The sequence below is a fragment of the Somniosus microcephalus genome, chromosome 5, assembly GCF_052327205.1.
Source record: "Somniosus microcephalus isolate GS21.2 chromosome 5, FLI_Smic_1.0, whole genome shotgun sequence".
In the NCBI taxonomy this organism is placed as follows: domain Eukaryota; kingdom Metazoa; phylum Chordata; class Chondrichthyes; order Squaliformes; family Somniosidae; genus Somniosus; species Somniosus microcephalus.
The window spans coordinates 317,247,534-317,260,510 of record NC_140991.1 but is presented as its reverse complement, the minus strand read 5'-3'; the positions used below and the strand labels follow the sequence as shown (position 1 = coordinate 317,260,510).

Below are 12,977 nucleotides of genomic sequence, written 5' to 3'. Positions count from 1 at the left end.
AAGACAGACTTGCATTTCTACAGCGCCTTTCACGACCACCGGACGTCCCCAAGCGCTTTACAGCCAATGAAGTACTTTTTGAAGTATAGACACAACAGCCAATTTGCACACAGCAAGCTCCCACAAACAGCAATGTGATAATGACCAGATCATCTATTTTAATGATGTTGATTAAGGGATAAATATTGACCAGGACACCAGGGATAACTCCCCTGCTCTTCTTTGAGATAGTGCCATGTGAACTTTTACATCCACTTGAGAAAGCAGACGGCTGCACTGGATTGTCAGCCTAGATTTTTGTGCTCAAGTCTTGGGCGTGGGATTCGAACTCACAACCTTCTGACTCAGAGGCAAGAGAGCGACCCACTGAGCTACTGACATCTGGGCTGGATTTCAATCTAGGTCCCAGAGATAAAAGGACAATGTTGTCATCAAGCACCTTACCCCATAAATTATATTTTAGTCATTTCTGTTTCTGTCATTGCTTTTTATTTTTGTGGTGACGGGGTCTGGCTCTTCTTGTCTGAAGGGACACGGTTATTGCCCTTGACCTGGGGTTCTTTCCCATTGCATGAAGAATCTGCACCATGAAGAATTTCACAATGAAGCACGAGCATATAGATAAAGACAAGCCACCCCCAGGCCTGTCAAAGCTCATCCAATGGATGGGCTCATTCACAACAATCCACACAACAAGCACAATAAGTGCTTCTACCCCACCTTGTTGCTTAAATACCATCACCGTTGATCTGGTCTGAGACTGGGCGTCAAAGTAGTCTCAGGAAATTAACGCTCAATGACACTGCAGACAAAAAAGAAGTGTGATGATTAAACATATCATATGGGAGCGATTACCCACCTGTACATAGAAACATAGAAACATAGAAGATAGGAGCAGGAGTAGGCCATTCGGCCCCTCGAGCCTGCTCCGCCATTCGATGAGATCATGGCTGATCATCCAAATTCAGTACCCTGTCCCTGCCTTCTTCCCATATCCCTTGAACCCTTTAGCCTGTACAGGAGCAGTCTGCCATTTATACACTGGTATATCCGTCTCAGATGCAAGAGAAAGGAATCTTCCATCTTGTTCTGCCCTCAACTATTGACAATCTGCTTTAGTGGGTATAGAGTTTCTTCTTCTTCTTAGTCAGTCCCTCGGAACCGAGGATGACTTGCTTCCACACTAAAAATGAGTTCGCAGGTGACTGATGAGTCCAATGCGGGACCTACAGTCTCTGTCACAGGTGGGGCAGACGCTGGTTGAAGGGGCGGGTGGGTGGGGTGCTTGGGTTGACGTGCGCTCCTTCCGCTGCCTGCGCTTGGCTTCCGCTTGCTCCCGGCGAAGAGACTCGAGGTGTTCGGCGCCTTCCCGGATGCTGCTCCTCCATTTTGTGCGGTCTTGGGCCAGGGATTCCCAGGTGTCAGTGGGGATGTTACACTTTTTCAAGGAGGCTTTGAGGGTGTCCTTGAAGCGTTTCCTCTGCCCACCTGGGACTCTCTTGCCGTATCGGAGCTCCGAGTAGAGCGCTTGTTTTGGGAGTCTCGTATCAGGCATGCGGACGATGTGACCCGTCCATCGGAGTTGATCGAGCGTGGTCAAAGCTTCGATGCTGGGGGATGTTGGCCTGAGCGAGAACACTGACGTTGGTGCACCTATCCTGCCAATGGATTTGCAGGATCTTGTGGAGGCAGCGTTGGTGGTACCTCTCCAGTGCTTTGAGTTTACTCAATTTACAGCACACACCGATGTGAGTCATGATTGAGTCATGCCCTCTCTGCACGGTACATTTGTGTGTGAACACATGATAGAATGATACAGCGGAACCTCCATTATCTAGCAATTTAATGGGAACTCCATCAGCTCCGAGATTCCCTCCAAGTAACACACCGTTCCTTCATTTCCACGACGTCAAAACCATTGCTCAGTAAAATCTACATGTAACCTGTGCCAGACTCTGGGAGGCCATTTCCATGTCTGTAATGGTACTGATGGTGGTTTCTTGCTCACCGATTGACATGTTGTACACTGACTGACTATGTACTCTATCTCTTTATCTAAACCTGGCCACCATAAGTAACTGCGTGCAAAACTCTTGGTCAAGCACATCCCCAGGTGCTGGTCATGAAGATCTCCTAACAATTTAGACCTGAACCGATTTGGGATAACCACTCTTGCTCCCCACAGGATACAATCTTTATCCACTGACAATTCATTCCTACGCACGAAGTATGGGTGGATATCTTCCTCTGATTCCTGGTTTACGGTTACCTTACAATCATCACTCAACCTGACCTTACCATCTGACTTAGGTACAACAACAATGGGTGTAGCCCAATTACTCAGATCTACCTTAGAGATAATGGCCTAGAAATTCGGTGGGGTTAGCGCCCAATTAGAGGCGTTAGAGGGTCTTGCGCCGGAATTATAGCTGGTAACGAAATTGCGTTGGGCCCTACCATCAGCGTTAGCCAGTAGCGCTGCGCCGGCACCGATGACGTCATCGGTGTGCGCAGCGTCCCGGTTGCCGTGGTAACCCAGCCCCAAGCCCAAATTCAGTTGCGGCCGCCTCGCCCGTGGCAGCCGCAACCAACGATTGTTGAAAGGGATGTTACACACGTTTGCGCCGGCGCATAAAGGTGGAGCGGCGGCCGGCCGCTTTCCCGGCGGCCGCCTGCCCGCACCTCCCTCCCCGGACTCCTCCACCACCCCCCCGCGGCACTGATGTGTGTGGCCCGCGAGCCCGGCTCTTCCCCGAGGTGCCGGGCTCATTTGTCGGGCGAATCGACCGGCCAGCGGTCGGCTGCAGGCAGCTCCTCCTTAACAGAAGGAGGAGGCCTGCAGTACTCCAGCCTGCCGCACCGCCTCGGGTGCCGCAGCGGGGGATTAGCGCCTCAAAACTGCACTGAACGCCCATAGTGAGGCACAAAAACCCTCCATTAGCGCCCGCCGCCGTCTGGGCCCGGGGCAACCGAATTTTCGTCGGGCGCAGCGGCATTAACGCCGGCGCAAAATTTCGGGCGCTAAAGCCCTGGCGGACCCACAACCGAATTTCTAGGCCAATGTTCTCAGTTTCTAGTCTTTTGAGTTCTTGCTCAACTTTCTCCTTGAGTATTATGCAAGCTCTGACACTGATCCTTGTATTTCACTGGTATGGTGACACTTTCTACTACAGGAACTTACTCTCCTGAGTAGCCTCGCAGCTCTACCTTCGATTTTCTCTAGTCGATTATCACGCAACTTGTCGCAATATAGTGATTCCCGGTACTACGCTCACAGATGCACCAGTGTCGATTTCCACGGTTATCCTGGTTCCTGCCACATCTACTTGGATGACGATACCTTGCGAATCGCTGTTCGATACCTTCGTGCTCCTGATGACGTGGATCTCCAGAAACCCCTCGTCCTGCTGCTTCTCTTCAGCGGTATGTAGTGTCTGGTGATTTCTACTTCTAGCGTTGCCAGTCGGTTTACTCTTCTGTCGGCACGCCTTCGCAAGATGCCCAGTTTTCTTGCAGTAGAAACACTGCCTTCACATATGGACAGCTTTGAGCGATGTGTTGTCCCAGGCACCGATAGCACGACTTCAATGCACTGTTTCCTTGGCCAGTTGCCGAGGCCTTGGGGCCCAACTGCCTTTTACTTTTAGCCTGCAGCCGATTCACCGCAGTTGTCTGACGACTGGAAATGGCGCGAAACTCTCGGGAGTGTCGGTCGGCCATATCCATCGACAGCTGTCTGACAAGCTAAGTCAAAAGTCAAGTTAGGGGTTGTCAACAATTTACTTCTGATACGTTCATTTTTCAACCCACAAACAAAGCGGTCACTCAAAGCTCGGTCCTGAAAGTTTCCGAAATGACAGTGAGTGGATGGCTTTTTTAAAGCTACAATGTACTCACTGATACCCTCGTCGTTTAATTGATCACGTGTTCCAAAACAATAACTTTCAGCAGTTTCCAGGGGCTCAGGACTGTGGTGCTGTTCTAACTTGGTTAGGATCTCCTTCAGTGACGTGTCCTTCGGCTTGGCGGGAACAAGCACATTTTTCAGGGTTTCATCCACCTTGGGTCCTGCTTCAGTCACAAAAAAATCCGCTTCATTTCTAAAACCGCCCGGTTACGGTTTACATCATCGGGGACTTCGACGATACTATTCGCGGTGAAAAACATTTCTAGCTGCTCCACATACGCTCCGAAAGTCTCTCGGTCACGATGGAACTCACCCAAGCGCCCTATTATTCCCATAGGCACAGCCATCTGGACTCTGGCAACGTCGACAGTTCAGCCACGTGTGCTCGAAAGTTACCGCCCGGAATTTTAAAATTTTTCTACAAAATGAAGAACCTCTAACAGTCCCTCCGTTGGGTGGCAGGATTATCCTCCAACAAAAATATCAGCTAGGGAATCCGCAATCGCATCCTCATCGCCAGTTCTGTGATATCTTGAGACACAGCATATATATACAACAGCACAACATGGCTTCCGGTAAGAACTGTACTGCACATGGCTTTATTATTATATACATCAGTAGTCCACCAGGTGGCTCTATTACACAGGGGAAACAGCCTCTCAGCATCTACCCTGTCAATCCCCTCTCAGAATCTTGTAAGTTTCAATGAGATCACCTCAGTCATCTAAACTCCAGAGAGTATCGGCCAAATCCACTCAATCTCTCCTCATGGGACAACCCTCTCATCCCAGGGATCAATCTAGTGAACCTTCATTGCTCTAAGGCAAGCACGTCCTTCCTCAGATAAGGAGACCAAAGCTGTGCAGAGTACTCCAGGTGTGGTCTCACCAAAGCCCTGTACAATTGTAGCAAGACTTCCTTACTCTTGTACTCCAATGCCCTTGCAATGAAGGCCAACATGACATTTGCATGCTAACTCTCTGTGTTTCCTGTACAGGGACACCTAAATCTTCAAAAGTGTTCATTAATGATCTCAGATCTCTTGTTTCTGTTTCCTTGCTAACGCTCCTGTGAAGCGCCTTGGGACATTTTACTAAGTTAAAGATGCTGTATAAATACAAGGTGTTGCTGCTGTACTCAACGTTCCATGTCATTCTGTTTGGGCTGCGTGGCACATTCGAAATTCCGCGCATGCATGGTTGTTTTCAATCTATAAGCTGGCTCATTGGCTGCGCAGGACCCGTAGAGCACCGCGCAGCCTAACGGGAATGTTGCTTGTATAATAAACCGTTATGAGCTGTCACGCTGCATGGCAAATTGGTCATATTCTTAATTGCACTTGGTTAGTCGCTTTCCCAAGAGTTTTATTTGTCTCACAGGACACTCAGCTGCTTCCTTTGCATGTTTGGTTTTCTGTTGTAATGTCTTCGATTCCTGGCCCTGGCTAATTTGATGCTACAAGTCTCGCCTTCTCAATAGCTGCTGACACTTGAGGTCATCCAAAACTCGGCTGCCCGTGTCCCAACTCACACCAAGTCCCGTTCACCCATCACCCCCTGTGCTCACTGCCCCGTGTCCTAACTCACACCCAGTCCCGTTCACCCATCACCCCCTGTGCTCACTGCCCTGTGTCCTAACTCACACCCAGTCCCGTTCACCCATCACCCCCTGTGCTCACTGCCCCGTGTCCTAACTCACACCAAGTCCCGTTCACCCATCACCCCCTGTGCTCACTGCCCCGTGTCCCAACTCACACCAAGTCCCGTTCACCCATCACCCCCTGTGCTCACTGCCCCGTGTCCTAACTCACACCCAGTCCCGTTCACCCATCACCCCCTGTGCTCACTGCCCCGTGTCCTAACTCACACCCAGTCCCGTTCACCCATCACCCCCTGTGCTCACTGCCCCGTGTCCTAACTCACACCAAGTCCCGTTCACCCATCACCCCCTGTGCTCACTGCCCCGTGTCCTAACTCGCACCCAGTCCCGTTCACCCATCACCCCCTGTGCTCACTGCCCCGTGTCCTAACTCACACCGAGTCCCGTTCACCCATCACCCCCTGTGCTCACTGCCCCGTGTCCTAACTCACACCCAGTCCCGTTCACCCATCACCCCCTGTGCTCACTGCCCCGTGTCCTAACTCACACCCAGTCCCGTTCACCCATCACCCCCTGTGCTCGCTGACCCGGGTCCTAACTCGCACCCAGTCCCGTTCACCCATCACCCCCTGTGCTCACTGCCCCGGGTCCTAACTCACACCCAGTCCCGTTCACCCATCACCCCCTGTGCTCGCTGACGTACATTGGCTCCCGGTCCGGCAACGCCTCGATTTCAAAATTCTCATCCTTGTTTTCAAATCCCTCCGTGGCCTCGCCCCTCCCTATCTCTGTAATCTCCTCCAGCCCCACAAGATATCCTCCTCCGAGATCTCTGCGCTCCTCTAATTCTGGCCTCTTGAGCATCCCTGATTTTAATCGCTCTGCCATTGGCGGCCGTGCCTTCAGCTACCTGGGCCCTAAGCTCTGGAATTCCCTCCCTAAACCTCTCCGCCTCTCCATCTCTCTCTCCTCCTTTAAGACGCTCCTTAAAACCTACCTCTTTGAACAAGCTCTTGGTCACCTGCCCTAATTTATCCTTATGTGGCTCGGTGTCAAATTTTGCTCGATAATCGCTCCTGTGAAGCACCTTGGGACATTTTACTACGTTAAAGGCGCTAGTGAAATACAAGTGTTTTTTTGTTCTTCTTCACTTGTAGATAAGTGTAAAAGGAGAAAAATTAAGTTAAATCTAAAATGTTACTCCCACCAACTTGATAGATGAACTTTGATACTATTAATGTTGATCCTAGTTTCTAAACCAGTTCATTGTACTATTTCAAAAGAAATATGGAGAAAATAATCCTTGTAATAATATTACTAAATTTGCTGACAACACCAAGCGTTATAATCAGGTGGCAAATGTGAAGGATTTCAATATAGACAAATGTACACATTGGAACAAACATATATGTACACAATGGAGAGACAACCATGGGAAAGAACAAGGATTTGTTGTGACTATCAATAGTTAACTGAACGTGTTCGAAGGTGAATCCTGGTGTGCATTGGATTTCACAAACATTTGATGTTAAAGTCAAAATGACCTTTTGTGGTCTTGTGTGGATCATTGCTGAGGCCATATTTGGAAATACTGTGAGCAGTTTTGGGAATTCATTCTTCAGAAGGACATAGATGCATGGGAAGGGGCGGTGGGGGTAGTGGGGGGAGGGGGGGCGGTGAGCGGAGGGAGTTCGGAGAAGTGACCAGGATGATACCAAGACTTAGGGCTCCCAGTTGTCAGCAGGGACAGATAGAACCATAGAATCGAATTACAGAATCATTACAGCACAGTAGGAGGCCATTCGGCCTGTCGAGCCTGTGCCAGCTCTCCGCCTCTCCACCTCTCTCTCCTCCTTTAAGACGCTCCTTAAAACCCACCTCTTTGACCAAGCTTTTGGTCACCTGCCCTAATTTCTCGTTATGTGGCTCGGTGTCAAATTTTGTTTGATAATCGCTTCTGTGAAGAGCCTTGGGATGTTTTACTATGTTAAAGGCGCTATATAAATACAAGTAGTTCGAATCATAGAAGTTTACGGCACAGAAGGAGGCCATTCAGCCCATCGTGTCTGTGCCGGCCGACAAATAGCTCTCCAGCCTAATCCCACTTTCCAGCTCTTGGTCCGTAGCCCTGTAGGTTCCGGCACTTCAAGTGCATATCCAAGTACTTTTTAAATGTGATGAGGGTTTCTGCCTCTACCACCCTTTCAGGCAGTGAGTTCCAGACCCCCACCACCCTCTGGGTGAAAAAAGTTCTCCTCAACTCCCCTCTAATCCTTCTACCGATTACTTTAAATCTATGCCCCCTGGTTATTGACCTCTCTGCTAAGGGAAATAGGTCCTTCCTATCCACTCTATCTAGGCCCCTCATCATTTTATACACCTCAATTAAATCTCCCCTCAGCCTCCTCTGTTCCAAAGAAAACAACCCCAGCCGATCCAATCTTTCCTCGTAGCTAAATAGTTGTCGGTGTTGTTGTAAAAACTGCCACTTCTGTTTGCCTCTGAACGCTGTGCTCCACACTGTGGGGGCGGGTGACCATCTTCAAAACAAGTGGTTAATTGGATAATGTTTTCCACTGAAGCCGTAAGGCTCCTATTCACAGCGAGAAGAATGAGAAACAATCCCCCTTTTATTTTCCTGCAGCGCAACGTGCTATGAAGAAGATGAGCAACATCTATGAATCGGCGGCGAATACACTGGGGCTATTTTCCAGCCCCTGCCTGACTAAGGTGGAACTGCGGGTATCATGCAAAGGGATATCGGACCGGGACGCACTCTCCAAACCAGACCCCTGCGTCATCCTCAAAATGCAGTCACACGGACAGTGGCTAGAGGTATAGTAAAAAAAACTTCTCTTTGGCTCTGAGCACTGTTCTTCACATGTTCCTGGGCAGGTTCAAGTGTGTCTCTCCTGTATCTGTGCTCTATAGGAATGCTGCTGTGTAAAAGAACAAGTTTTCCAAACAGGGAGCAGGCACAAAACCAATGTTTTCTGTACCACGCGCGGTTGCGCATCGCTCCAGGATTCCCGCGCGGCGCTCCAGGGGTCTTGTGCTCCAGGGGCCTCGCGTTCCAGGGGTCTCGCACTCCAGGGGTCTCGTGCAGCGCTCCAGGGGTCTCGCGCTCCAGGGATCTCGCGCTCCAGGGGTCTCGTGCGGCGCTCCAGGGGTCTCGCGCTCCAGGGGTCTCGTGCTCCGGGGGTCTCGCGCTCCAGGGGTCTCGCACTCCAGGGGTCTCGCGCTCCAGGGGACTCGTGCGGCGCTCCAGGGGTCTCGCGCTCCAGGGGTCTCGCGCTCCAAGGGTCTTGCGCTCCAGGGGTTCTCGCGTGGCCGACTTGACAGTTTTCAAATAGTAAACTGCGCCCACACCTGTGCGGTATTTTGAAGGGGTCGCACGGCCCGAAAAAAAATGAGAGGGAACATTGATCAAAACACTGTTGTAAAAAAAAGTCCTTTCTTTATCAATCTGAAGCCACAACAAACCAAACAAGTAATTGTAGGCCTGACACGTGCTTCCCCCTGTTTATTGAATACTGTCCAATGACAGCAGTAGGATGGAGCCATCATCCGTCCTCCAATAAAACAGTTACATAGACATTTGTAATGTTGCAAATTTGAAGTTGTCGATTTTCAACGCCGCTCAAAATAATCATTTTTCCAATCTGTGTTTGACACTAATATTCAGAGCCAAGCATCCTGTGCATGCAATTTAACACGGGTTTGTCCCCCTTTTTATTGTGTGGTCAGATCTCTCTCCACACAGCATTCACAGCCAAGGAACCAGGCCAAGTGGGTGCTAAGAGCTTGGCTCTGCCCACGGCCTGGTGCCCGCCGGGAGCAGGTGACTTCCTCCCAGGCCTTGGAGGAAGTTGGCCATTGGGAGGCGCACGGGAGCAGCCGGGACCAGTTCCCTGCTTCCCTCTCGGACCTTTCATCCTGAGCCAACCCACAGCGGCATGGCTGAGAATGGGAGCTCAGCCTACGGGCGAAGGGTGGTGTGGCGTAGATCCACAGTCCAGCGATGTGTGACTGTGCTCAGACGCCTTTTCACCGACATTTTTGCCATTTCTTTCCCTCCTCCATGCTCCCTGTAAACAGAGGGCTTTCAATCTTATTTGTCCCCTAACTACTCCACTGTGCTGGAATTCGGGGCGACAGACAGGAATCTGAAGTGTTAGTTTTTTTCCAAAACAAAACCAAAAATTTGATATATCCAAAACATGTAAGATTCTGAGGGGGATTGACAGGGTAGATGCTGAGAGGTTGTTTCCCCCTGGCTGGAGAGTCTAGAACCAGGGGTCACAGTCTCAGGATAAGGGGTCGGCCATTTAAGACTGAGATGAGGAGGAATTTCTTCACTCAGAGGGTTGTGAATCTTTGGAATTCTCTGCCCCAGAGGGCTGTGGATGCTGAATCGTTGAGTATATTCAAGGCTGAGATCGATAGATTTTTGGACTCTAGGGGAATCGAGGGATATGGGGATCGGGCGGGAAAGTGGAGTTGAGGTCAAAGATCAGCCATGATCTTATTGAATGGCGGAGCAGGCTCGAGGGGCCGAATGGCCGACTCCTGCTCCTAATTCTTATGTTCTTAATCTTTTTAGGAACATAGGAACAGGAGGAGGCCATTCAGCCCCTCGAGCCTGCTCCGCCATTCAATAAGATCATGGCTGATCTGCGACCTAACTCCATATAACCCGCCTTTGCCCCATATCCCTTAATACCTTTGGTTAACAAAAATCTATCGATCTCAGATTTAAAATTAACAATTGATCTAGCATCGATTGCCATTTGCGGAAGAGAGTTCCAAACTTCTACCACCCTTTGTGTGTAGAAGTGTTTCTTAATTTCACTCCTGAAAGGTCTGGCTCTCATTTTTAGACTCTGCCCCCTAGTCCTAGAATCCCCAACCAGCGGATATAGTTTCTCTCTCTCTACCCTATCTGCTCCCCTTAATATCCTGAAAACTTGCTTCAGATCACCCCTTAACCTTCTAAATTCTAGGGAATCCAACCCTAATTTGTGTAATCTCCCCTCGTAACTTAACCCTTTGTGAAAAAATATTCCTCACAGAGATATATTACTAAACACACGGCTTAGGACACAGATCACCGTACGGTGCTGAATCTTTTACAACTGGTGGATGTGAACAGACGTAGAATTTACTACTTGTATGTTATGGGGGCTATGTCCATGATTGCATGAATGCACTATCACAGGCAACTGTGTTGTTATCTGTTGCGTAGCTATGCAAGATCCTTGCCCTGTCTCTCATTCTGAAAATAGGTCCCCACTCTGCCAGCATATCTCCTCTGCCACACCTCATTTAAATAAGACTAAAATCTTCGCCACAGCAGCGTGCTACTGATCTGCTCGTTATCAAAAGGTGGTTGAAGTTCGTTCTGTTGACTTGTGATCTCATTATGAATATGATTTGTAGCGAGCAAATTCAGGAAAATGATATATTGTTTGGTGCCTTTGTGAGGGCCATTGGAGTCAAATTCAAGTCTACATGTATTACCAGCATATCAAAAAAAAAATATTTCTTTTCAATGCCTACATGAGTCAGTTTTGCCAACACAATCCAGCTTTAGTGGAATACTTTTAAGACATCTATTCACGTTTGTAAATGCACACATGTTTGGGTAACTTTTTTTAAAGGATCAGGTTTATTTTTAAAAATGTTTTACCTTCTGATGGGTGACACAGTTGCAGTGAGAATGTGCCTGATAAATCTTCACACCGTTTCAGTGCATTGAGGAGAGCTGTAAAACACAGTGAAAGTACTCGGAGGGTAAAGGAACCGAATAAAAGCAGGCTGATTCCAGTCCCTGGGATCCTGAACACTGCCAACTGAATTTGATCAGAAGTGAAAACGGGGATGTTTGGTTGTCAGATATTAGCAAATAGAAAAAAAAGAAAGACTTGCATTTCTATAGCGCCTTTCACAACCACCGGACATCCCAAAGCACTTTACAGCCAATGAAGTGCTTTTTTGGAGTGTGGTCACTGTTGTAATGTGGGAAGTGCGGCGGTTAAGAGAAAGTTTTTGAAGGTTGCAGGTCGTTTGCATAAATTCTCAGCATGAAAACTTGTTGAGTTGATTATTTCTTAAAATACCTCATCAAATAAAAATGTGACCGGATATTAATATTTCTCCCCTCCGAACTCGGATGCTGCCTTTACATTCCAGGCACATCATCAGCAGCCTCCCGCTCTGTGACAGTGGGGCGGTGTAACTGAGGCAGTACCGCTGATACTGGGGGGGGGGGGGGGCGGGGGAGGGAGCAGAGGAACACCCCAGGAGGTGTTATCCCAAAGAACCTCCGATCACCGCAGTGCTGACGGGGGAGTAAATATAGACGGGCGCCATGAGTGCCACGGTCTGCCTTCAATTCTGGATGCTCGTTGAATTGGCAGCTCGTATGTTGGGGAAGGTCCACCGTCCAGCCCCATAACCCTCCCAGATCTCTGCACTCCTCTAATTCCGGCCTCTTGAGCATCCCCCAATTTTAATCGCTCCACCATTGGCGGCCGTGCCTTCAGCTGCCTGGGCCCCGAGCTCTGGAATTCCCTCCCTAAACCTCTCCGCCTCTCTTCCTCTCTCTCCTCCTTTAAGACGCTCTTCAAAACCCACCTCTTTGACCAAGCTTTTGTTCACCTGCCCGAATTTCTCCTTATGTGGCTCGATGTTAAATTTGGTTTGATAATCGCTCCTGTGAAGCGCCTTGGGATGTTTTTTCTAATTAATTCATGGGATGTGGGCATCGCTGGCAAGGAAAGGATGTTTGATCATCCCTAATTGCCCTCGAGAAGGTGGTGGTGAGCCGCCTTCTTGAACCGCTGCAGTCCGTGTGGTGAAGGTGCTCCCACAGTGCTGTTAGGGAGGGAGTTCCAGGATTGTGACCCAGCGATGATGAAGGAACGGCCGATATATTTCCAAGTCAGGATGGTGTATAACTTGGAGGGGAACTTGGAGGTGGTGGTGTTCCCATGCGCCTGCTGCCCTTGTCCTTCTAGGTGGAAGAGGTTGCGGGTTTGGGAGGTGCTGCCGAAGAAGCCTTGGCGAGTTGCTGCAGTGCATCTTGTAGATGGTACACACTGCAGCCACGGTACGCCGGTGGTGGAGGGAGTGAATGTTTAAGGTGGTGGATGGGGTGCCAATCAAGCGGGCTGCTTTGTCCTGGATGGTGTCGAGCTTCTTGAGTGTTGTTGGAGCTGCACTCATCCAGGCAAGTGGAGAGTATTCCATCACACTCCTGACTTGTAAAAGGCGCTATATAAATGCAAGTTGTTGTTGTCATAGATGTCATTTAATTGACCTTGCATTTGCAGGTGTTCGGTTATTTCTCTGTTGCCTTGCTGTGGAACCTGTCCTGCAGTGTAATTAGAGCAGGTTCCTCAGCGCTGCGAGCTCCGTTTATGTTACGGAAAGCTTTCCAGCAGAGATGGTTCTGTAATGCAAAGGCGGG

The 12,977-nt window shown here is 49.4% G+C and overlaps 1 protein-coding gene across 1 annotated transcript in view; it reads left to right on the top strand.

Annotated features, from left to right (window-relative positions):
- cpne4b (copine IVb) overlaps nucleotides 1-12,977 on the top strand; it is a 542,136-nt gene that overhangs the window by 78,334 nt on the left and 450,825 nt on the right. Inside the window, exon 2 of the mRNA XM_085989288.1 lies at nucleotides 8,151-8,341. Coding sequence (XP_085845414.1) covers nucleotides 8,162-8,341 — 180 coding nt within the window. The 5' untranslated portion in view covers nucleotides 8,151-8,161. The remainder of the gene's footprint in view (nucleotides 1-8,150; nucleotides 8,342-12,977) is intronic.